The sequence below is a fragment of the Terrapene carolina genome, unplaced genomic scaffold (genome assembly GCF_002925995.2).
Source record: "Terrapene carolina triunguis isolate 2854851 unplaced genomic scaffold, T_m_triunguis-2.0 Scaffold236, whole genome shotgun sequence".
Classification (NCBI taxonomy): domain Eukaryota; kingdom Metazoa; phylum Chordata; order Testudines; family Emydidae; genus Terrapene; species Terrapene triunguis.
Window position 1 is genome coordinate 17,843,887 of NW_020664587.1, and position 24,176 is coordinate 17,868,062.

General features: G+C 48.8%; 1 protein-coding gene across 1 annotated transcript in view; it reads right to left on the reverse strand.

The window, feature by feature from the left end:
- Window positions 1-9,236: 9,236 nt before the first annotated feature.
- Window positions 9,237-24,176, reverse strand: part of EPHA10 (EPH receptor A10) — an 87,392-nt gene continuing 72,452 nt past the window's right edge. The window contains exons 11-17 of the mRNA XM_024202899.1: window positions 20,640-20,825; window positions 15,837-15,898; window positions 15,489-15,692; window positions 12,790-12,939; window positions 11,809-12,002; window positions 10,076-10,240; window positions 9,237-9,351 (exon numbers count right to left, since the gene is read on the reverse strand). Coding sequence (XP_024058667.1) covers window positions 9,237-9,351; window positions 10,076-10,240; window positions 11,809-12,002; window positions 12,790-12,939; window positions 15,489-15,692; window positions 15,837-15,898; window positions 20,640-20,825 — 1,076 coding nt within the window. The remainder of the gene's footprint in view (window positions 9,352-10,075; window positions 10,241-11,808; window positions 12,003-12,789; window positions 12,940-15,488; window positions 15,693-15,836; window positions 15,899-20,639; window positions 20,826-24,176) is intronic.

Genomic DNA, 24,176 nt, shown 5'->3' on the forward strand with positions numbered 1-24,176 from the left:
TTCTTTTTTCCTTTCTCCACACAAAACACTAAGTTAGAGACAAGATTTGTCAGGCAACAGATGGGGGCTGGACTTGTGGGTTTACAGGTCCAGACTCTGCCTCAGGAGATCTGAGGTCAAGTCCCAGCTCTGCCACAGACTCTCTGGGTGACCGTGGGCAAGTCTCTTAATCTCTCTGTGCCTCAGCTCACCGTGTGTAATGAGAGCAATGGTATGTCCCACAGCGTGGCCGGGGGTGTTGGGAGGTCCAAACCAGTCATGTTGGTGATGCTGAAAGTGTCCCATGATCTTTTAGGAGGGATATATCTTGGGCATCTCTGGCTCAACCCCCGCAAGGGGAGGCAAACCAGCAGAAGTTCAGGGTTTAGGCAGTTCCTCCTGCTGAGCCCCGGGGGACGGCGAAGGTCAGGCATTGGTTTGTATTTCTGGGCAGGGGTCGGTTGAGTCGTCACCTGAACAATTTTTTTAAACCTTGGTTTTGTCTCCAATTAGCCCCAGCGCCTCCCCTGCTAACCTTGCCTTTCAGGCTGACCTTTCCCTCCCGTGCAGGGCGGCAGCCGCTAATGATTTCAGTTATTTCTGCGCGCCGCCGCATGCAGCCAGTGGAGGGTTTGTCTCAATATGACAAGATTTCAATTATAAATGGCTTGATTTACAAAGGCAGCACCTTCAGCACGCGGCTGGCAAGCTCCCTCGGAGAGGCGGGGGTGTAGCAAAAGCGCTTCCTCCCCCAGTGATTAATGAGCCCCACACCCACCTGTGCAGGACAGGCTCCTGCGTCCATGTTTCAAGGAGTCAGGCCCCACCTGTGCAGCCTGCCCCTTCCAGAGGAGGGCAGCCCCTGGGCCAGGGGTTCTCAATCTATTACCATTGTGGGCTGTGTATGCAGCTCTCTAAGTGTTACATGGGCAGCATCCACACAATACATATACTACCCTGAGGATGTCACACGGGCCGCAGCTGAGCGCCAGTGGCCCGCAGGCTGAGTACCCCTGGCCTAGGCAAAGATCCTGGCTCCGTGGTCTAGACTCGCTCACCCCTCCCGGCTGCACACAGACTCGCGCTTTCTACAGGATCCTAGAGAGTAGAGCAGTGAGTCCCATGGCACAGGGGAGAGGAGAACTGATGGAGCCGATGTGTCTCTGCTAGAGAGATGAGCGGTAGGCCCCCCTGCAAACAAGCATGCACGTGACTTAAGCACCTCCTTAGTCCTGCTGAAGTCAGGAGTAAAGTGCTGGTAGAACTGGGGCCTTATTTCCCAGCTGGAGAGGCGAGTGCACTATCCCCTTGACTTGCTAAAGCCTCTGATGATTTCCTTACAGTGCCCGTGTGATTTGCTGAGACAGCTCCTGGTGGAGGCTGGCTAAATTAATTGGTAGACCGCGGGGAGCACAGAGGAGTTCACCCATTTTAGCTTCCGTTCAGCTTCCTTCTAGCAGCTGTCGCTACTGTCAGGATGCTGAAAAGGGGATTTTGTTTCTGTAGATTAGCATTAATATTCAAGCCCCTTGAGAGAGGAAATAGGGGCTGGCGAAGAGTCGCCCTGAATTGGTTATTTCTAAAGGCCTGTGTCTGTGCTGCGTTTGCATGTAACGTGCTGGCTATACGCTGCTTTCGTTTACTCAATAAAACAACAATCGGCTTTACGCACAGTACTCTACAGTGGTTTTCCCTCTCCCCTCCCTGCAGCAACGTGCAGAATAGAGAGTTTGCATCTGTACTGACAGCGAGATTGCACTGCTGATAGCGCCAAGGTCACCCGCTCTTTGGAAGAACATTGAGGGATCCTTCACTTCCTGAACAACTTCTGGAAACAGGCAGATGGAGACAGCTCTTCACCCAAGAAAGTACCCAGGATGGATTGTTGAGGTAGAACACCGGGCAAAAAATCTCTCTGGATGGGCTTCCGCCTTACCCGCCACCCACAGCAGGAGGGGAGGGTCTCCTTTCAGCATGCACACTACTTAATAAACCATTGACACATGTCACACCTTGTCAGAGCTTAAACTACTAATTGGCTGATAATTGCCATCTGTGCTAATTGGTGCATTTCACTGGAACACCTGAAATAAACCCACACAGACGAGTCCTGGCACAGCTGGCATTGGGTTTCACTTATGCATATAGTCTCTCTTTATTGCAACCTTCAAACATGAGTCAATACATACAAAATTAACAAAAATGTCAATAGAGCTTTATTAATTATATTATTATTATTCCAAAACAATAGTGATTCCTGGAGACGCCGGACTAGAATTCAAATAGTGAAATGTACAGTGTCCCTTGTGTTCTTATATTACATTTGTTTGAAACTTATAAAAATATATATTGACTTTTCCAGTATGTATTTACAATATATAACATGTGGTTAATGAATATCAAAAAACCTAAACTGCTGAACCAACTTGATTCCAATTTTGGTGGGGGTAGGGGGGATTTAATACCTTGCTACTTTGAACAAACACACTCTTGTTAAATTAAAGAATGGAGCTAATTTGTACTGAGTGCTTTTAAACTCAGCACTTTGGACCATCCTCATTTCAGGCTGTCCCCTCCCTCAGGTCTCGTGGGTACCGACGCTATTGACTATGATGCTAGTTTTTCTACTTTAAAACCTCCCCTCACTATCCCCCAGCAGAGAGACACCAGCTTGCCCAGCCCCATTTTGGTCTGGGATCATGGGAACTGTGGTAGTGTCCAGAGACCCTGATCAGATTAGGGCCACATTGTGCAGGGCACGCCCCACACAGGACAGGGCCTGCCTGCCTGAAGACAAGATGCAACAAGCGGGTTTAACAAACAATGGGAGAGGTGATGAGGAGACCAGCTCCGACTGGCACAGTCGGGAATGCCGGTACCAGATGGCAGCCTGTCCCCACACGGGCTCCCAACGCAGCTAATGCTGGCGGAGCTGAACAGCAGGGACACTTTACAATTATCCCCCCCACAGGGACAGCCAAGAGCTGCAGGCAAAGTGCCTGTACCCTGGCAGAGTCGCATTTCCAATGGAGAGGTATTAGTTAGGGATTATACGGAAAAGCCCTTCAACGTTGCTCCCTGCTAGTGGCTTGAGGTGGCAGTTATGCTACCAGGGGCAAGGAGTGGAAAAATGAGTCTGAGGAAGCCAATAATATGCCCAGACACCTACCATGAGATGGGGATGACACGCTCAGGTCTGCTCCATACACTTCCTGAGAAATACTCACAGCCCCCAGCCCTGGCAGCCATGCGGGGTACAGAATCCTCGCCGGAAGGGAGCCAGAGACTAAGCAACAAAAGGAAAAGCCAAAGTGCAAGAATAATGGCCTCATGTTGAGCCTTCAGCTGAGACCTGAATCAAAGTTTATCCTTTGTAAGTTGACAGAATTAAGTCCTCCCGATAGCATCGCCCTGCGTTAGCAGCATGCCAAGAACAGCTTTGCCTGTCGAGTGCTTTTTGCACTGGTACTTTGTTCCGATCGTCATCATCCAAAGAAAATCCTTTGTCACAGAGCTGTTAGCAGATTAATGCAGAGGCACCCGAAGGAGCTTTGCGTGAATTTGAACAGACAGCCTGGAAGGTGGGCAGATGGACACCCCTCCCCCCCAAAGAGATATTGTTTCACTGGATCGTGCAGGGACAGAGGAAGCAATTGCTGATAAGCCTCTTTGAAGAGGGAATTGAAGCTGCAGCTCAAGGCCAGTTGTTTGCACTAAAAATATAATTGACCTGTGAGTCCGGAGTCATTTTTGGTTACTCAGGTACCAGTGTCTTTCCAAGGGCACCTCTTGCATGAGAAAACGCAGGTTCTGCAGGCATGATGGGGGGTGCAGAAAATCCATCCCTGGGAGCACGACCTATTGGCCATACGGGCATGTGCTGAACCGGGACACCCGCTACCAGCCTGGCAAGTCCTCCTCACTTACCCAGACAAGGAACTCACCACGGGGGTGATAACCTGGGGGTTTTCAGCACCCTCCTGCAGGGAAATGCCGGTTCTCACTGGCCACCATGTCGCTTGCCAAAGCAGATGTTGACAAGGTCTTGGTGCCTGAGGAGGTCACAGAGCCTTTGCGTGTTAAGCTCTTTGGGTCGCTTTGCTCTGCAGAAGGACATCTGGGATCTAACGGCTGTTCTGTTTGTTTCATGCTTGCAGCCAGAGCCCTGGCTGAGGAAAAGCACCCAGCCTTTGGCCACTGGGAGCTCAGCTGTTTACATACAGGATAACGGCCCCGTACCTAGAGGTACAGAACTGTGGCCTGGCTTAGGGCAGGGAGGCCAATGGGACAAGCTAAAGAACTCCAATTTGGGTTCAGGGGCTTTTCCCACTCCCAGAGCAGGGGAGGGGAAGGGCGACCAGAGCACAATCCTACTTGGGTGTGGATTCACTCACACACACACACACACACACACACACACACACACACAGTGCCTTGGCCGCATTAAGGTCTACAATCTAATCCTGTTGTAATTGCATTTATTAGCACCAGTAAAGCCTGCTGATTACCAAAAAGGGTTCTTTATTCTCCTCTAAATAGGTCAGATTACACTAATGCGCCCAGGGGGGAGAGGGAGTACTGTGGCAGGAGCATTAAACCTTCCTTACAGCCCAAGTGATCAGGGTATCCCTGTGACTAACAGGAGGGACGCTGGTTCTCACTGTGCCAAAGGTTGGATGGGAAAGAGAATAAATTCCCTTGGTTGAGCAGCTGACAAACTGCGTTGCTAATTCATTGAATTACAAGGCGTTGAACACAGCCCTAAAGGTTAGCTACTGGTGGGATAGATGTTAATATTAAAAAATATAACAATAGTCTATAACTAGGGCGCTACCAAATTCACGGCCATGAAAACCGCATCACGGACCGTGAAATCTGGCCTTTTGTGCGCTTTTACCCTATACTTTACAGATTTCAAGGGGGAGACCAGCATTTCTCAAACTGGGGGTCCTGAGTCAAAGGGAGTTGTGGGGGGGGTCACACAGTTATTTTAGGGGGGTTGTGGTATTGCCACCCTTACTTCTGCGCTGCCTTCAGAGCTGGGCGGCTGGAGAGTGGCGGCTGTTGGCCGGGCACCCAGCTCTGCGGGCAGCGCCCTGCCAGCAGCAGGGCAGAAGTAAGGGTGGCAATACAATACCATACCAACCTTACTTCTGTACTGCTGCTGGCGGCAATTTTTAAACCAATTGGATGTTTGTTTAAAAGATTCACCGTTGGGATTATTTTGGGCAGTTTTCTGGCCTGGGCTATGCAGGTGGTCAGACTAGGTGAATCCACCACGACCCTCGATACCATGTTCCAATGGTTAATTACTCTCATGGGTCAATATTCACACTTTAGTTCCAGTCTGAATTTGTTTAGCTTCAACTTCCAGCCCTTGGGCTCGTGTTCGACCTTTCTCTGCTAGCCTGGTAGATTTTAAGGCCAAAGGGAACATTATGCTCACCCAGGGCCGGTGCAATCCATTAGGCGACCTAGGCGGTCGCCTAGGGCACTAACATTTGGGGGGCGGCGACCGGATCTTCGGCCGCCCCAGTCGTCGTCGTCATTTCGGGGGCGGGACCTTCCGCCGCCTCTGTCGGGGGCGGCATTTCGGGGGCGGGACTTTCCGCTGCCTCTGTCGGGGGCGGCGTTTTGGGGGCGGGACCTTCCGCCGCCTAGGGTGGCAGAAAAGCTGGCGGCGCTCCTGTGCTCACCTAGTCTGGCCTCCTGCAGAACACAGACCAGAGAACCTCACCCAGCGATTCCTGCATCTAACCCAACAATTTATGCTCCAGTTCAACCCCCTTGTTTGGAATGAGATCCAGTTTTGATTTAAAGACTCCAAGTGATGAAGAATTTACAACTCTTGGCAATCTGTTCCTATGGCTGATTAGAGTCACTGCTAAAAATCTGCAATTGATTTCCACTTTGAACTTTGCTGACTTCAATTTCTAGCCATTAGATCTTGTTATGCCTTTGTCTGCTAGATTCGAGTCCTCAGGTAGGTTTTCCCTGTGCAGGTACTTATAGCTCATGAACAAATCACCTGTTAACATTTTCTTCAATATACTAAAGAGGTCGAGCTCCTTTAGACTCCCGTTGTACGGCATGTTTTCCAGACCTTAATTCATTTGTGTAGCTGTTCTCTGGGCCCTTTCCAATTTTTCAACACCTATTTAAAGAGTAGACCCCAGAGCTGGACACAGTTATTCCAGCAATGGTCTCCACAGCCTCTCTGCACGCCATCCAGAGTGCAGACGACCCTTAGAAAGGATCACAGCCAAGAGGTTACAGATACTGGGAACCCAAGGGAAGATTTCAAATGCAATGAAATGATCAGGAATCAAGTTGGTTCAATTTCTTAGCTAGAGGACTACAGTACACTTTCTCTATAGATAAAATGTAAACATAAAGAGCATACAAATTGCACTTGATCCTTAGGATCTGGCATTTCTACCAAATGAAGGTTTCAGTTCACAATTATTATTTGTCTGGGTAGGAAACAACAAGATGTTGACTAATTGGCCCCGGAATTAGATGAACCCTGACGACAAATTCTTTTCATTAAAAGTTAACCAGGTGACATTGGGGCAGGTGTATTTTTTTTAACTGAAGAAGTGACAAAGAGAAGAGAGTTTATCTACCTCAGGGAGAGTTCCTGACCCCAGCAATTCCCCCAAGAAATGGTGTGTTGAAAGGCATGTTGATTTCTGCATGCTCTGTAGATTTGTAGCACAAATTATAGGTCCAGTTCTCCATGGGGCAATATTTCTTATCTCTTGCTTTGCACACAATTTGTGCTCTGGTTACTCCATTGTTCCTCACCTTTACTACCAGGAATTGCTTAAATTTGTTTCAAAAGCCTGCAAAGAAAGGAGGCAACTTCCTTAAGGTCAGCTCACACAGTCTGAGCTGCTGGGATTCAGGATCCTTTGCCAGGAGAGTTCGGCTGTGACGTTGCCTGAAAGCTTCTATATGGGCAGGAACATTACAAAGAGCTTTAGCTGGGACCTCTGTTGTATTTAAAATACACACCCTCTTGGTGCCACATCTGGAGGGTCTAACGTAGTGACATGATGAACACTATCTGTACATCCATCCCCAGGACCGTACAACTGCCCCTCTGTGGAACTAAACAGATATAAATCCAGCTTGATGACGCAAGGAAGCAGTACAAAAATAACCAAGAAAGCAAGCCAGCCAAGTCCCATGTAGCTGTCAGAGAGTCACAAAACGTGCACACATCCTTCCCCAGCTTATAGGCAGTGGTCGTGAAATGTTATCTGAGAAAATCCCCTCTCGAGAGGAATGTTCCCATTTGCTTTGAGAATGCAACAAAACCAACGTAAAGCTAAATCCTGCCAACAAAACCGCTGGACTCCAGAATCTGAACAGATCACAGCACCTGAGCCAAAACAGAATTTTACTCAAGTATGGACAATTAAAAAAGCCCACCATCGAGTAAACCTTTCTGAATAGAAGAGTTAGATCCCCAACGTAACAGGCTCTGCAAGGGTCCCCACACCAGTGAGAGGAGTTAAAACATGCTATTGCCTCTTTGTTTCATCACCTCTACGAGAGCAGATGAAGGATGCCCAGGCAGTGAGTAAATACTGTGCCAACACTACAGGGCATATGAGGAGTTAAGGTCCTGTATTTAGTTTCAATTTAGTTTTCTATCCCTATGGTGCAGTCTAGTAGGCACATCTGAATCACAATGCAAACAGATTTCTAAATATGCTTTGAATACTTTCCACTGCATTAATTCCCTTTGTAAATCTTTGTCTTTCATCATCAATAATTCACTTGTAATGCTTATAGATGATAATCAAGGGCCTACAAAACTCTGTACATCTAACTGAATCCAGGCTGCAAAAATCCATTTAATTAACTAACTTAAAGGAAACTTGTACTGCTAAGCAAATGCCATTTGTGATCCCTGACTGAAGACAATGGGTGCGTTTGATGTGCAAGGAATGCAGGACTGGGCCTGTTATTTACAACAAAACAAGGGGCAGATACAGCCTGCCTTGTCTGGATTTCAAGACAGTTTCAGAGATCCCATTGGTTCATTGATTCCGTTCTGATACCCAATTCCACCATTTGGCCAGAATTTCCTGTTTTAGGATCTAATCTGGCAACACCACCATTGAAATTACCTGAAACGGACACCCTGACTGTGGCTCATCAAACCAACCCCCAAGCAGTGTAGAGCGTTCTCATCACAGACAGCGCACATGGCCCAACCCTTCCTGGTGCTACAGCACCGTGCGTCTCACACCCAGCGACAAGCTTTGGGATGCACCTTCTGGCTCTGACATAGTGTGATACTGATCCGTGATGTGAAACGTCAATATTGTGCTACGATTGAACAGGGTGATTCTGACCAGCCATTTCTAGTCCTGCTCCAGAGAATGGTTTTAGGGAGTTCATTGGGACAGTCTCTGGGGGAGAAATGGAGGCTACTCACCTGTCACCAGAGTTGTTCTTTCAGTGGCTGTAGGCACATCCCAGGAGTGGGAATGAACAGACACATGCCATATTCTTCTCAATAACTCCAGACTAACTCCCTAATTTTCTCTGTCCCATTTCTGACGGAATTTGGGGACTTTTTCCTGCCACTTTGATTTGAATTCGTTATTTTTCATACACTTTTTGTGACGTAATGAGGTAACTCTCGGAATGGCTCACGCTGGGGAAAAGTGGGAACTCAGAATCTCCTCTGGAAGGACAGGAATGGATGGGCCAAGTCACCTTTCAAAGCTGGGCCATTAGAGTGCGCTGTGCTCTGGACTCTAGAAAACAGACGGTACTCGGGGGGTCAGTAAAACACATCAGCTTGTATAAAAAATACCTATGGATTTATCAGTAGAACGCGAGATACTAAAACACTGTCAAATCCAGTTTAAAACCAGTACACAAGTGTCCAGTCCACCCTGTTAACCTAGGTACCATGTGAAACGGCATCATTGTAGCTTGACTCTCGTCCTACAAAACATTGCTGGGGAAAAACACAACCAACCAAGCACACTGCACTAAAGCTGCTGATGGGAGAACCCCAGGACAGGAAACGCCAACTCCTGGACTCCCTCGCTACTCTGGAATGACTAGTTTGAGGCAGACCTGTACTTCCTACCTCCCACTCACACAGCTGCTCTTGGTAAAGTCTCAGAGATTTGGTCCAGTTTAGGGGCCAGCTCCTGGCCCTGCTGCACCACTGTCCCCGGGGAGTTGTACGTCAGTGCTCTGAAAGTGTCCGTCCGTCCCTGCTGGGCTCACACCTGCACGCCTCGACCATGCATCTGTATCACCTGGGCTCGCAGGGTCTGGATCCCACTCAGGATGGTTTTCTGATGTTCCACGGAGGTGATTCCCAGACTCAGGACATCTCTGGAAAACAAGCCCCACAGCAGAGGTGAGTTCACAGCATCAGGCCCCCAAGGCCACCGGCCAATGGTGGAAATGGAGATTTTAGACTAAAAGGCAACTGTGGCTCAGGGGTACAGCTCGTGTGGACACGAAGCCTCATGCAATTCTCTTTGGAGCAGCCCACAGATGGAGTCCCAGCCAAAGGAGACAGCAACTCAGAGACAGAGACTGCAGCATGCTGGGTACATCACAGGCAACAGATGCTCTCTCTGCCCTGCAGACTTTGGACGGGGTCCCACACTGTAATCGCCACCGGATGCAACAGAAAGACTGGAACAGTGTCAGGGGTCACGAGGAGAGAAGCCAAACCCAAAGGAAGCAGGCTGGAGATCAGGAGCTCACTTGGGGCTGTGCTACCTGTATTATCTGCAAATAGGACTATTTATTTGCAGCTTTATAAACTCCCAGTATGATCTGAGCTGTGCTGGGAGAGGGAGCCGGCCAGCCATTCACCCATAAATACTATAATTGGCCTCCAGTTTTCCAGCTTTAAAATCTAAACAGGTCAAACAAAGGACAGATACACACACAAAAAACATGCAGCTCCAACCTCTCCTGGAGCGTGTTCTCCTAGGGGGTCCGATGCTCCATGCATATCTCTTGTTCACATGTAATAGCAGCTGCCTGGTATTTCAGAGCAGGCTATTTTAAGCTGCATCTATTCTCTAGAACACTCTTCACTTACTGGACCATCATCCTTGCCACAGATTCCAGGTAGCAGTACCCCGCCGCGGTGAAGTTATCTTTGTATCTGCCCATCTCTATGGCTTCCAGCCACTCACCCACAGAGCTGAAAGACGGGAAGGCTGAGAAAGTGCGTTCGGCCAGGGGGATGGATGGACTGTGAGGCCTGCCAACTCAAACAGCACACGAGCAGTTAGATCACACCAAAGCAAGGTTCAGCTCCCATCCGTAGGACTGAATCTGGCAGCTACCTCTCTAGCAGGCATGAAAGTGGGCTTGGCCCATGCAAGTTTTCAGGGAACAACTAAGGCAAGGCACATGGAAATTTAACCTGAGCACTGGCCATGTAAGGAAGGGGAGAACTGAGGGATGGTGGCTATTTGGCTCCTTAATCCTACCCACTCTGAGGATCTGGAATCACAGAATGTTCTGCAGTTCCATCAGAGGCTGCGTCTGGCTGTGATCCGGGGTTACTGGGCACTTCACTTTCTTCCCAAGTGACTCAACAATAGAGAAGGCTTCAGTCTGCTGGAGCAGGTCTCCCCCCTCCACCAGGAACCAGAGCAGAGCAGGTCACCCGAAAGTCCCACACGGCCTGCAGCTCCGCCAGCGTAGCCACGCAGCACCGCTCCCAATGGCTTACGAAGGAATTCAGTCACATAGCACCGCATGACAGACACACCCCAACGTGCAGAAGAGGAGCTTCTCTTAAACCCCTGCTTCCTCCTCTGAAGGGTTCTGCTTCTAATCAACTTCAGTTGCAGAATCCTCCTCCTGCCAGAGCTCCCAGACCCACCCGCGGGGGCTGAGGAGAGAGTGTGTCTGACCCGTCAGTGCTGCATTAGCTGGAGGCAGAGAGGTGGGGAGAGGTTTGGCTCTGCAGCAGAGGCAGCGTGGGAGAAAACATCAAACAACGAGGGCATGGCCAGAGGATCCTCACAAGAGTGCATTTGCTGGATCCCATTTCCCGGGATACCTCTCTCTGCGCTGGCATGCAGGGCGCCGCACAGATCGATGGGAGGCGGGGGGACAGACGCCTTGGGGGCCCTGCCACCCACCCTGTGCAGAGAGGTTGTACTGGTTCTGTGTTCCCACAGGAGCGGGAGGGTAGAACTGGGGCTGTCGCTCTCCAAGGGTCTGGCTACACGGCAGCTAAAAACCCTCAGCTGGCCGGTGCCAGCTGGCTCGGGCTAAGGGGCTGTTTAATTGCGCTGTAGATGTTCAGGCTGCAGCCCAGGCTCCAGGACCCTGCGAGGTGGGAGGGTCCCAGAGCCCAGACTGCAGCCCGAGCCACCAAATGTTTACACCACAATTAAACAGCCCGTTAGCCCGAGTCAGCTGGCACAGGCCAGGCCTGGGGGTCCAATTGCAATGTAGACATACCCCTAGGCACTGTGCTGGACCCAAGCCTTGGCAGGTCCATATTGCTGGTGTCAGCCCCATGAGATCCACACAGCGGTCTGTGAACTCAGCTTCAACTGACCAGGAATCCCTCAATCCAGCCAGATCCCATGAGGCAGACTGCACTCAGAGGGCCAATCCTGATTTCAGTTACAGCAGCGCCCGTCTGGGAATTGCTGCAATGATTTAGATGGAGTGGCTCTGGATTTGCTTCAGCATCTGCTGTCACCCAGGAGTGAGCCATGTGGTATGGCCCATGGGATACATACAGAGGCGAACGCTCCGGCATTCTAGAATTAAAGAGAAAGATTGGTGATACAGGCAGATTTTCACCTGGTGCAAGTGGAGGTGGTACATTTCAGTGGCTCTGGGTTTTGAAGCATCTTGCTTAGGATATTGTGGATGTGTGAGAACTTGGGCCTCTCATTTCGCTCCTTCTGCCAACAATCCAGCATGAGCTGGTGAAGCGGGGGCTGGCAATTCATCGGGGGAGGCAGCCGGAACCCATCCTCGATGGCCTTTATCACCTGAAATCCCACACGGGGCAGGAAGAGAAGAGAGCTATACAAAGGAGTCACTGAAGAGCAGCAGAGAAGTGCCTGTCTGTCAGCGCTGCTGGAGTGCGACATTCACATTGCTTTGAGAGAGCCGAGCCAAATTATTCAGAGGAAACATTTTTCACCACAAATGGCCGATTTGGGTCAACTGAAACATTTAGTGAATTCTTGTTGAAATTGCCAAATTGTTTGTTTTTGGTTGGAAAAAAAACCCTGAAAAAATCAAAAGGTTTTGTTTTGAAAATTTTAAAACAAAATCTATCGATTCAAAATTATTTATTTTGTTTCAAAATTTCTTTCCATGTCATTAAATTTTTTTAAAGGGTAATCAAAGTCAAAAAGTAAATGAAAAGTTTTGCCCAGTGGCTGCGAGCGACTTTCAATCAGGCCCAGCCGTCCAATCAGCCACACCACACTCTGCATGAGGGGAAGGGGGAAATCCCGGACATTTCTACTTTATTAGAAATCCCCCCCGGACGGCCATTTAAAGCTGAAAAAGCCGGACATGTCCGGGGAAATCCGGACGGATGGTAACCCTAGTTTAACCCGAAACAATTGTTTTAAACTTTTTGGGTTATTTGCGTAGCTCTGCTCTTATAGGCCAAAAATATGACAAATGTCCCCCTGCCCCACGTTAACCCAAGATGCAAATACAGAGCCACTCAAGCGACATGCATGTCTTGCAATTCCCGAATGCCCGTCATTGAAACATGATCTCTCCGTAGGGTCAGAGTAAGGTGGCTGCAAAGCAACTCACGTCCTGGTTGGACATGTCCCAGTAGGGTCTCTCCCCGTAAGACATCACCTCCCACATCACGATGCCAAAGCTCCACACGTCACTGGCAGAACTGAAGCGACGGTACTGGATGGCTTCGGGGGCTGACCACAGCACCAGGCTCTTCCCACTCTGGCCAGGCAGAAGAAAGGAAGACATGAGGATCTCTGCAGCAGGACGAGGGACACGTTCACACAGGCTCACTAATGCCTCCGATCGGCATGCGTCCCACCTGTGTTGTGGAGCAGTTAGTGACACAGACCTTGGTACCATGTGCAGTTTTAATGGGAGGGGAAAACTCTGCACCAAATTCTTTAACAATGGACCAAGTCCCAGTGCTAGTCTGCAGGGCAGGGCGAGGCCTGAAACATTAACGTGGGAGGTACAGTCTCCCGAAGGAGCTGATGGCATTTTATCCATTAATATTGAACGAAAACACCCTCAGAACCCGGCAAACACACCGCCACTCCCCCCGACCTCACCTCCCTTGTAACTAGCAAATGCCTCTACAGCGTCTGCAGAACCCTTCTGGCTGCACGTGGGACAGCAGGCACTGGGCTCCTCTCGGTGAATACTAATTACCTGCTAGGGACAGAGACGGACTTCGGCAATCACACACCCTGCTTGTTAGAGAGAGGGGACCCTGGTGCTTCCGCAGGTCTCTCCAGCCTTTCCTCAACTGGGGCATATCCGGCCCCCAGTCTCTCATTAGCGCCAACGAGGTTTCCATCCATAACATTTGGGACTCAGAGTCTCAGCTATAGCTCAGAGAGACATGCTTTCCCCTCCAATTCCACAGAGACTCCAAGTCAGGCTCTCCCCTGGCCTGACCCTCGATCAGGCTGGGGGGACGCGCCGAACACTCCACCAGCATCAGACACTCAGACTAACCGAGGTCGTTAAGTGCCAGGCTCGCCAGAGCTGGTGAGCGTCAGCAGTTCCCCGCGCAGGCCAGCAAGGCAGGGAGAGTCACACCCCCGGGCTCAAGGGCTGGCTGAAGCCAGTGTGTCAGCAGCCGCTAGTTCTTTGTGTTACCAGAATACTGCCTGGGACAGTACGTGTTCTTTGGAGTGAAGAATCCATTGTCGTTTTTAAATACGAATGACGTGGTTAATGGGATGATATAATGGTGTTGGCTCACGTATGCTGGCTGTGGGACATCAAATTAAACATTTTTTTATTGCTTTTCAGTTAAAAATACTGTACATTGATTTCTTCACTGGCAAGTGAAATGCTCTAAATTGGACTGTGAGCGAATTAGCGCTATACTGCCATGCGGAAGATGTGCTCGTGGGGAAGTGTGCGTCCTTCCCCCAAACCTGTAATTTGACTCCCTAACGGAGTCTGCAGGACAGTTCCCCCCTCCAAGTGCCATGTTTGGGGTGTGGGTGTGTTTCTGGGGGAATGTAATGGGATCTCAAGCCCCATCTCTTTATGACTCTGAGTGTTCAGGAAGCCTATTGGCTGGGAACGCTGAATAGGCAGGTGTGTGAATCAGACAGGTCTTAAATTCTTAATTGAAAACCATGAATTTCATTACAAGTGATAAAACACACACAACTAACCCCCAGGCTGTGCGAGCTGCTTACAGCTCCCAGTGCATGAATGTGTACATGTACGTACACACACACACACAGAGGTGATGAGAGGGGAAGAATTTGTGTTGCACTGATTCAGATTCATAGGTAGTTTATGCAGAAAGCCTTAGCATTTCACTGCCATTTACTTTAATCTCCAGCTGAAAAGAAAACTCTTTTACATGCAAATACTGTATCAGGAAGAGACGAGGCAACCAGAAAACATCCTGCTTCTGCAGCAGGTTCTCTGTATCTGGTATTAACTAGAGCTGTGAAACTCAGCTAGCTTCATATTTTGATCCCTACTCAACATTCAGGCCTGCAAACCTCTTCCGCGATGCTGAGCCTAGTTTTAGGTTATCCTGATTGTGGCTTTGCATCGAAACCAGAAGAGATCCGGTTTTGCAAAGATTCAGCATGAGAACGTGGCCATTCTGCCCAAGGTTTGCTTTTTGCTTTGGGAAACATTGGTACCAGAAGCCAAAGCTAAAGGAAACTTTCTCACAAACCCTGTGAAGTGGAACCCGTAACCCCAGCTGCTGGGAAGATATTAGATCTCTCTCAGGGGCAGGGCGGTGCAAGAAGACACTCCCTACCATGACAGAGCTGTGCTCCTGTTCTGATGGGTGGCAGCAGAACCTGCACAAAGAGCCTCATAACCTTGGCTCCGTCGTGGAAGGGGCTTTCAGCATCTCAGAGGGATCTGGACATGTTCTTTTCTCTATCAGATTTTTGCAGGGAACGTGGTTCTATCACCCGCCAGGTCCATAGAAGGGAGGTTTTTCCATTCTTACGTTTCCAGAACCTCCATGATTCGTACTTTGTACGAGGAAATTCCTCCTGCCTTCTGAACCTATGTCAGAAAGTTTTGCTTCTCAAACTCTACGCTGCACTAACATATCAGTCCATTTCCAAGCACAAGAGATGGTCTGATAACCACGTTACCAAGGGAGCTCGTCTTTGTATTCCTCAGTGACTGTCCCTGACATTCCATCTCATGCACCTTCAAACCCAACCCTCCCCCCTCCAACGACCCCACAAAGTTAGTGAGTACCCAGCTCTGTCACAGCACAGCTACTGCACTGACAGTCCCCCACAGCTTACCATGGTGGTGAAGATGGTCTCCATTTTATCTTCCTGGGACTGTCTGAAGCCTGATATTTTGCAAACCAGGTTGCTATTCACAAGGACTTTGTGGGCAGCAAGGCTTTTATGTACGTAACCCATCTCGGTCAGGTACTTCATGCCGGAAGCAATCCCATGTAACATACCAGTCAGCTGGGCGGCTGTGAACTGGCCCTCGTGTTTCTGCAAGGCAGGAGAAGGGAAGGCTGCATTTCAGGGAGGTTCAGCATGTCGCACAAACCGCTCGTGCTGTGACTCTCCAGTTAGGAAAATGGCAGCACTGCTAGCCAAGGTCCGAGGGGGTAACCGACACCCAGGTACACTCACCCTGAGAAACGAATCCAGCACTCCGTTCCCCATGTATTCCATCACAGTCATCATGGTATTTCCTGGGCGCACAGACAGAAAAGGAGTATTTAGCTAACCTTGGTTTTTATCGAGCACAGTTCTGCACAGATATAAATACATACACCCAGCAAAGCCTCCAGACCCAAAGATGCCCAGCCCAGCCCTTAACGCTTCGCTCCTCGAAAGATCGTTTTCTGCTTGCTTTTCACACGAGAGATTTGGGTCTCGTCTGCTCTGTCTGTCGTGGGAATCTCTGTGCATAACTAGAGAGTTAGTCAGGCAGCCACATTCAAAGAAAGGGACCCCCGAGCAAAAGAGGGGAGCTGGGGAAGGGATTTCTACTCACCCTTTAGAGCCAGCTTTTTAAAAACCTCAAACTCAAATGCTTGATAAACCATGGGGAGAAAATCTCTCTTGAAGATTCAGCAACCCCACCTCCTGCTGCCAAAGTGGAGAACTCCTGGAGCTGGGCTGCTGGCTGCTCACCGGGCATGAAGCTGAAGGTTTTGGTCTTGTGAAACATTGAGCCACAGTCCCATGGGAGAGGGGGCTGTACCAAGGGACGGTCTACATCCCTACAATCGTCTCAGCTGGAGACGAACTGGGGCAGTCAGAGCAACAGAGGGGAGGGTGCTCAGAAGACAAATGCAGAACAAACACAAACTTAGCTTGTCGCAAAAAATTTGAACCAATGTGATAAAGAAGGTGAAGAAAAGAAAATTTTCAATGGCTTAAAAACCGATGCTGGGAATCTGGGTAACAAGAAAGAGGAACTGGAAATTCTCTCTGATGAGAAGAAACTTGATAAAATTGGTATTCCCGAATGGTCGGACTGTCCATGAGGGGAATTTTAAAATCACTGGTTACACCTTACTCAGGAAGGATGGAGTGGGCCAGCACTCTATACGATAGACAGGACCTGTTTTAGAGTGACTGACAACTCAGTCTCAGGACCAGGAATGCATATGACTCAATGTGTTAAGTAACAAAGTCCAGGAAAAAGAACAGGAGTCCTTGTGGCACCTTAGAGACTAACAAATTTATTTGAGCATAAGCTTTCGTGGGCTACAGCCCACTTCATCGGCTGCATAGAGTGGAACACACAGACAGAAGATATTTATACATACAGAGAACATGAAAAGGTGGAAGTAGCCAGACCAACTGTAAGAGGTTAATTAATTAAGATGCGGTATTATCAGCAGGAGAAAAAAACCTCTGTATATGGCGCTGATGAGACCAGTACTGGAATAGTGTGTCCACTGCTGGTGTCCACATTTTAAAAAGGATGTTGAAAAAGTGGAGAGAATGCAAAAAAGAGCCACAAAATTATTTATGGGCTGGAGAAAATGCCTGACGGTTAGAGACTAAAAGAACTCAATCTCCTCAGCTTATCCAAATGATGATTGAGAAGAGACTTGGTTTCTGTTACAAGGACCTTCAGGGGAGAAAATAATAGGCACTGAAGGAATCTTTCATCTAGTGGAGGAAGGCAGAACAAGACCCAATGGCTGACTGATTCACATTAGAAATCAGACACGTTTTTAACAGCGAGGGTGATTAACCATAGGAACAAACTACGAAGAGAAGTGGTGGCTTCTCCCTCTTTTATCTCCAGCTCAAGACTAGATGCCTTTCTGGAAGTTATCCAGATCAGTACAGGGGCAACTGGGTGAAATTTACTGGCCTGTGATATATAGGATGTCAGACTAGATGATGGAATGGTCCCTTTTGGTTATAAACTCTACAAATTTATGAAAGGTCCTGCTTCAGGTCTCTAGATCCTCCAGTGCAGGGGCTCTCAACCTTTCCAGAGGACTGTACCCTTTGCAGGGTCTGATTTGTCTTGCGAACCCCAAGTTTTACCTCACTTCAAAACTACTTGCAAAATCAGACATAGAAATACAAAGTGTCCCAGTACACTATTACTGAAAAATTGCTGGCTTTCTCATTCTACCATACAATTATAAAATAAGTCGACTGGAATATAAATATTGCACTTACATTTCAGTGTAGAGTATATGGAGTAGTATAAACAAGTCATTGTCTGTATGAAATTTTAGTCTGTACTGACTTCGCTAGTGCTTTTTATGTAGCCTGTTGTAAAACTAGGCAAATATCTAGATGAGCTGATGTTCCCCCTGGAAGACCTCTGTGTACCCCTGGTGGAGAACCACTGCTGCAGTGGGACCTCCAAAAAACAAGACAGACATGACCTCATACTCCTGATATTTCTCAGGTAAAAAGGCAGAAAAAGAAACCTTAAAATAAATAAATAGCAATAATCTCGGCCTCCTTCCAGTATCATCAGGCAGCTGAAAAAGGCACAAACACATTTCTTTTCCCCCTTTCAACAAGCTCCCAGCCACCCTTCAGATTTTACATCCACAGACTTCAACTTTCTGCTATGAGAACAGTGAATTAGGGCTTTCGAAAGTATGGCTTACTATACAATTCCTATATGGTGAAATGCTTCATGAATATCAAGTAGCTGTGGGAATGATGGGAACACAAAGCTCATGTGGGTTTTTGAGGCTATCAGACCCTGAGATGTCTCCAGAGTCACAGCTAGATGATTCATTTATTTTGAAACAAGATCACATCTGCCAAACAGAAAAGGAGGGAACTACACAGAAAAAGGGCCATTAACAGTGTGGAGGGTGCGTTTGCTCAGGGCGAGAGACTTGCAATTCTCTATCACAAACATATAATGAAAGCAACTAATTAGTGTTTCTGATTACCTAACTATCAATGGTGGAGCTGTTCATCTAAATGGCATAATTCACACACCCACAAAGCAAGCATACACGTCGTATTTTGAAGAAGAAATTAGTAAAAGGTAGGAAATGGAATGGATATAATTAGGGGTACTTAAGCACTTGACCATCAGAGGATGGATTTCTGTGCATCTGTATTGCACACAAGCGGCTTAAACTCTAAGGGCCTGATTCTCTCGTTCTTTCGACCCCAATCCTGCAGTTTGCTCTGCCTGCATGGATCCAAGCGCAAGATTGGCGTCTCAGAGGGAGACATGGATCTCACCCTGAGGAATGCAGTCAGCATAAGGGGCCCTGCTCTTGATTTGGGGAGGAATATTAAATACTATCGCTAGGAACACTTTGAGTAGCACCATTGAGGAGAAAAGTATGCGAGTGAGGGTAGCTGGTTCGGGCCCTATGTTAAAACAGAAGCTGATCCCCTGTGTTATAAATAGCACAGTTAACAACATGCGTGTTCATGTTTCTCCATATTTAACCACACCTTCCTCAGATTCATAAAGAACACACACTCCCACAGGGACAGACAGCAACCACACACTCATCTGTTTGCTGACAAAACTCTCATTTTAATTTGCTTTTAAGCCAAGAGTTGGGTTTTGCTGCTAACCCAGTTTGACTCCCTGGCTTTATTAATCTAGCTGTAAAAATTCGATTAAACAGCATCAGAACCATAAAATAATAAAAACCAACACAAGCAAACATTTGGCTTCCAGAGGGCGACTGTCCAGCATCTCCACCACCAGATAATCACATTGCTAAACAACTGCTCGAGCATATTACCAGATTAGTTCAAAGGCGAGACTCCTGCATTAATGACCCAAACTCCATGGTGGGTAATTAAGAAAACAATCAGCATTCTTCCTGCTTTTCCACAGGACAATCGCTTTCTATTGCTTTTAAATTACCGAGTAAACGAGGCCGCATTGTTGCCACAAAAATCAGATCAGGGAGCGTATCGCTTCATTTTGCTGGGCACTAATAAGCGTGTAACAATGCTGGAATCACTTTGTATCTATTGATCAGAGTAAGTGCCATGCAATCGCAGAGCGGCTGTCTGTGCATATCCCCCTTACGCTGCCCAACTTGCATCGTTATCAGCCCATAAACGCTCTGAGTTACACAGGACTTGGAATTGTGTCCTAACCTAAAGCAAACATGTCATTACTGCTGTGTGTGGCTAGGGTGTTTTTACAGGTGTCCCGTATGTGTGTTGAGCATAAAGTCTCATCACGTAACGCACATCTCTCTGGTCCGGAACATCTCCATGTAGTGATTCCGCAGCCGGCAAGCCGGAACCTGGGCATTGTAGCTCTGCCAGACTCCTGGTCTGTGGCTCTATTTTGTCCTCAACTTTTCCTGTTGTATTACCATTAGCTGTAGCCACCGGCATTCTCACCACCACGTCATGCAGGCCTACTCTGAGCAGGGGATACAAGTCAGCAGCCAAGCGCTCCCAGCATTGCTACCACAATGGTGATCAGCTGGTGCTAGTGTGTTTGGAAACAGCTGGCAGAAAAGTCTAGCGTAGGCACAGTCTGTGTTGTCTAGTCCTCACCCCTCCCCATGCCTCAGTTTCCCCATGACAATACACACCTGCCTTTGTGGAGAGCTTCGGGTGCCCTGGATGAAGGGGGCTGTGTGACCATTCACTGTATGTTCTTGCCTTCGCTCTGAGAATCGCACACTGTTAAAACTGCAAGGCTAGTGAGTGAAGCCACCACAACGCAGCACAAAGCTGCCAGTATTTCTGGGGTTCAGCCCTCTCTCTGAGAGCGGGAACAGGAATCCAAAACTTTCCAAGCTGAAAGTGAGGGGGTGGAGGCAGGGGTGAGTGAACCTAGTGCATGAGGCTTTCCGTGCAGGAGGACTGGATTCAGATCTAGCTCTAGGATCTAGTCACAATGGGTTTGGCGAGCGTCATCCTAGATTAATTGGCCCTTTCGTTAAAAAAACCCCAAACCCAATGAGTTTGCATACCATGACATGCAGAGTTAATAAGCCCTACCTCTGGTGATGACGCCCTCCAGGCGGATGATGTTGGAGTGATCGAACTGGCCCATGGTGCTAGCCTCTGCCAGGAAGGTGCGCTTCTGCTTGTCTGAGCAGCCAGCTCGAAGGGTCTGGATGGCAACCGGGAGCTCTCTCTTGCTGGGAAGTTTCAAGCATCCCCGGCAGACTTCTCCAAACTCTCCTGTGCCGTAGGAGAGATGGGAATTAGAGCGTTTCCAGCTAAAGGAGCGCAGCCGTTTAGCGTCCCTGTGGTTGGACATTTGAGAGAGTGAACATCCCAAGAGAACGCCGCACGGGACTGTTTTCATACTGTCATTCTAGGAGCTGTGCTAGCTGCTCTCGGTCACTCACAGGCCATGAAAACGGGAGCTATTGCTACGCTGATTTTATTTATGGCGTTCTCAAATCTTCAAATATCGCTGCACAGATCTGCCGCTGCGCAATGGGACAAGGGGCAGTGCTGCTCTTCTAGACAATCAGCTCCCCTTCTGGTAGCGTTTCCTTGTGCCCCACATCCCCTAGCAGGACCTCTGCCTCTGGACCTGCAAACACTGTGATCTGGGTGCCGGGGTGTGGGCAGCCGGGGTCTGAGTACCTAGCTAATCAGGCAGATGGGCTCTGCTCTGACATAGCAGGGAACTGTACAGCCAGAAACGCTCAGGGGAAACATCCACCCACAACACCGGAAAGTGGATTAAGGTCCCTTTAAAAATTCTCACCCTAGCCTCAGTTTACCATCTTCCCCCACTTCTGAGGGGCATCGTGACTTGCTGTGAACACACAGACCTTGAAACTCTTTAGTGCCAACTAGCAGGTGCAACAACACATGATGCAATTTCCTCTCTTTGGCTGCTTAGGCCATTCCCCTAATACACCAGCCAAGTCCACACTGCACTTTTGAAGTGCTTTCCATGAATGGAAGATGATCTCCCAGAGATCAAGACAGTCCTCACTGGGCTCCGACTCTCTCCACTCCCAAACCACCCCAAATCTGCTGCCCACAGGAAGTAGAGTCAGGGCCACGCATTGTTCATCAGCACTTGCGACAGAACTTTCTGCTCCTCGCAGTCACAAATGCGGCAGCACAAAGTGACAAATTCGAATGAGAAAAGGCCAACTTTGGTTTTACAGGGAAAAGTCAATGGATATGAAGAGATTTATTGATCTGAGAGACAGGTATCCGCTAGGTCACCCGGGAGACTAATCCAAACCATTCTACATTCCTCCTATTTAAAAGACCTACCCTACTTGGATTTCCTTTTCATTACTTATCTATTGCTAAAAGTTCAGAATCACCGGGCCAGTTTCTCTGCCCAGATTCCTCTGCGCTCCACTGTCTGACAATCACCTTTTATTTCCATGTTAATATTTAAGCTGCTAGTTAAGCTACTCCCCTGCATCTCTCGTTTTTGTTTTTTGTTTTTAAAGAGCTTCTCTTTGGGAAAATGACACCCAGCATACCAGGGCCTCCACAGATCTGGCTTGCATTAGCAATTAAAGCTGCAGGGATTTTAATCTGTGTTGACGTTTTAGGCCGTAAAGTCGATGAAAATCAATAAATCATTGAGAGTTAGCCTATTCATAAATAGTTTTTATGCCGCTGTCAACCTGCTAAGAAGCAGATAATTGCCGACGTTCTCTATGACATGCTGGTCACATCACTGTATGCTCTGCCTGAGGAAAATAAACAGGGACCCTAAATCAAGCTCATGTACAAAATACTAACCAACCGCACTCTGCTTCTCCCTGCTACGAGCATACAAAACTGGCCAGGACCACAATGAGACTGAAAATCCCTAATGAAGCCGGTAGCGGGAAATATGTAAATGGCTTTAAGAACCCCGACGAGGCTCCCAGAATCCTATAACGAGCCGAGCAGGTAACAATGGGCTGCTGAGATTCATTCCCACCCTGGTACCTGCTGCGGTCCCCTCAGTGCACATAGCAGCAATTCACAGGCACCGCGGCCCTTGTCCTCTTGGTTTCAAGGAAGCAGGTGAAAGTCACAATCCTTTAAGTCGTTCCCAGGGATCTTGTGCCTCCGCCCCGGCTGTGCCTCCTTTCTTTACAATCACCGACGGGTTTGACGCTGCTGCAGACTGGGACTCAGTTCTCCTCCGAGGGCGCCACTCTCCAGCTTCCTCCCAGGCCTGTCTCAGGTGAGAGCCTCCTCCCCAGCAGGAGGAGCGGAGTGGAACAATCCAGAGCCCAAGTGGGATGCACTGTGAGTTCTGCATTTCTCCTCATTCCCCAGAACTCAGCGAGGGGTCACGCGAGACAAGGCAGCGAGGGCTATGGGGGAAGTGAGGTGTTTACACTTGCTGCCCTTCGTTACAGCTGGCGAGGTCCTGCCATGACCACCATCCAAGTGCGTGGCACAGTTCAACTCTCCACCCCAGGCAGTACCAGGTATCTGTTTCCTAGCACATGGCAGCTCCCGCAGAAACCTCACCATGGAAAGAAAACCGAGGGTTGTATTTATACACCGGCAATAATGCAAGGAGTCATCACCTTACAGAGCCAGGGAGCCAGGAGCTGCGGTCGATTTCAGCTAAGTAGCGCTGTGAACAGGTTGATATGGCTCAGTCTCCTGGGTGGGGGAGGAGCACTTGGAACACATTTGCAGGGAAAAGGTCTGGGTTAAAAGCTTGTTTAAGCAGATCCCCGTGCCCCACTGCTGATTTCTGACAGGAGCCTATTCACAAGTGACTTGTCTAAATCTCATGAGCTGCATTAGATGGAGAAGTAGCACTTCTGGAACCAGCTCCTTACAGCTGCACGGAACAACGACCCGATGCAACTCTGAATGCAAAGTGTCAGACTTGTGACCCAGAACCCAGATCCACACCTCTGCCAGTGCCAGCCTTTTCTGCACACTCCAGTAACATCCACAGCCTCCCCGAGTCCCTGCAGGCAGTTGAGATACAAGGGTTTGGAGGATCAGTTTATCATCTAGAAAAGGCTCGAGTGACATTTGATCTCTCCATTCAGGTGCTTATACAGCCCCATGCCTGTAGCGTCTGAGCACCTCTAAAGTGTTTGCAAGTCAAAATATTAATAATTCTCTGTCTCTTGTCCCTCGCAGTCAGCAGGAGAAACTCTAGTCCCGGGGGGGAACAGGCAGGGTCTCAGATATTGCTGAGTTTTTGTGTCTGTTTCATACTCTCCACCCTGCTGGCTCCCTAGGAGGGGGCCAGACAGCGTCCTGACAGCTCAGCCAGTCGGACACACACGTCTGCTTTTTAAAACAGAAAACTCTTGGCTGCTGATGCAACGTACTGCTCACAAAATGGATTTACAGTTTTGCTTAAGTCCCCGCTAATGGCAAGAGCTGCACCAGGGGTCTGTGCCCGGCAAACCGCGAGGCCAGACAGAGGCTGGGGATTACACAGACTGGGCCACACTCCCTCACCTGGGAGTGCGGAAGGGTTTTTGGGAGGTGAGTGATGTCACTCGGAACGCAGGCCCGCAGCACCTGCCAGGGGGTAGTGAGCTCTCACTGCGCTCCCACTGGCTCCTAGCTGGGGGCAGC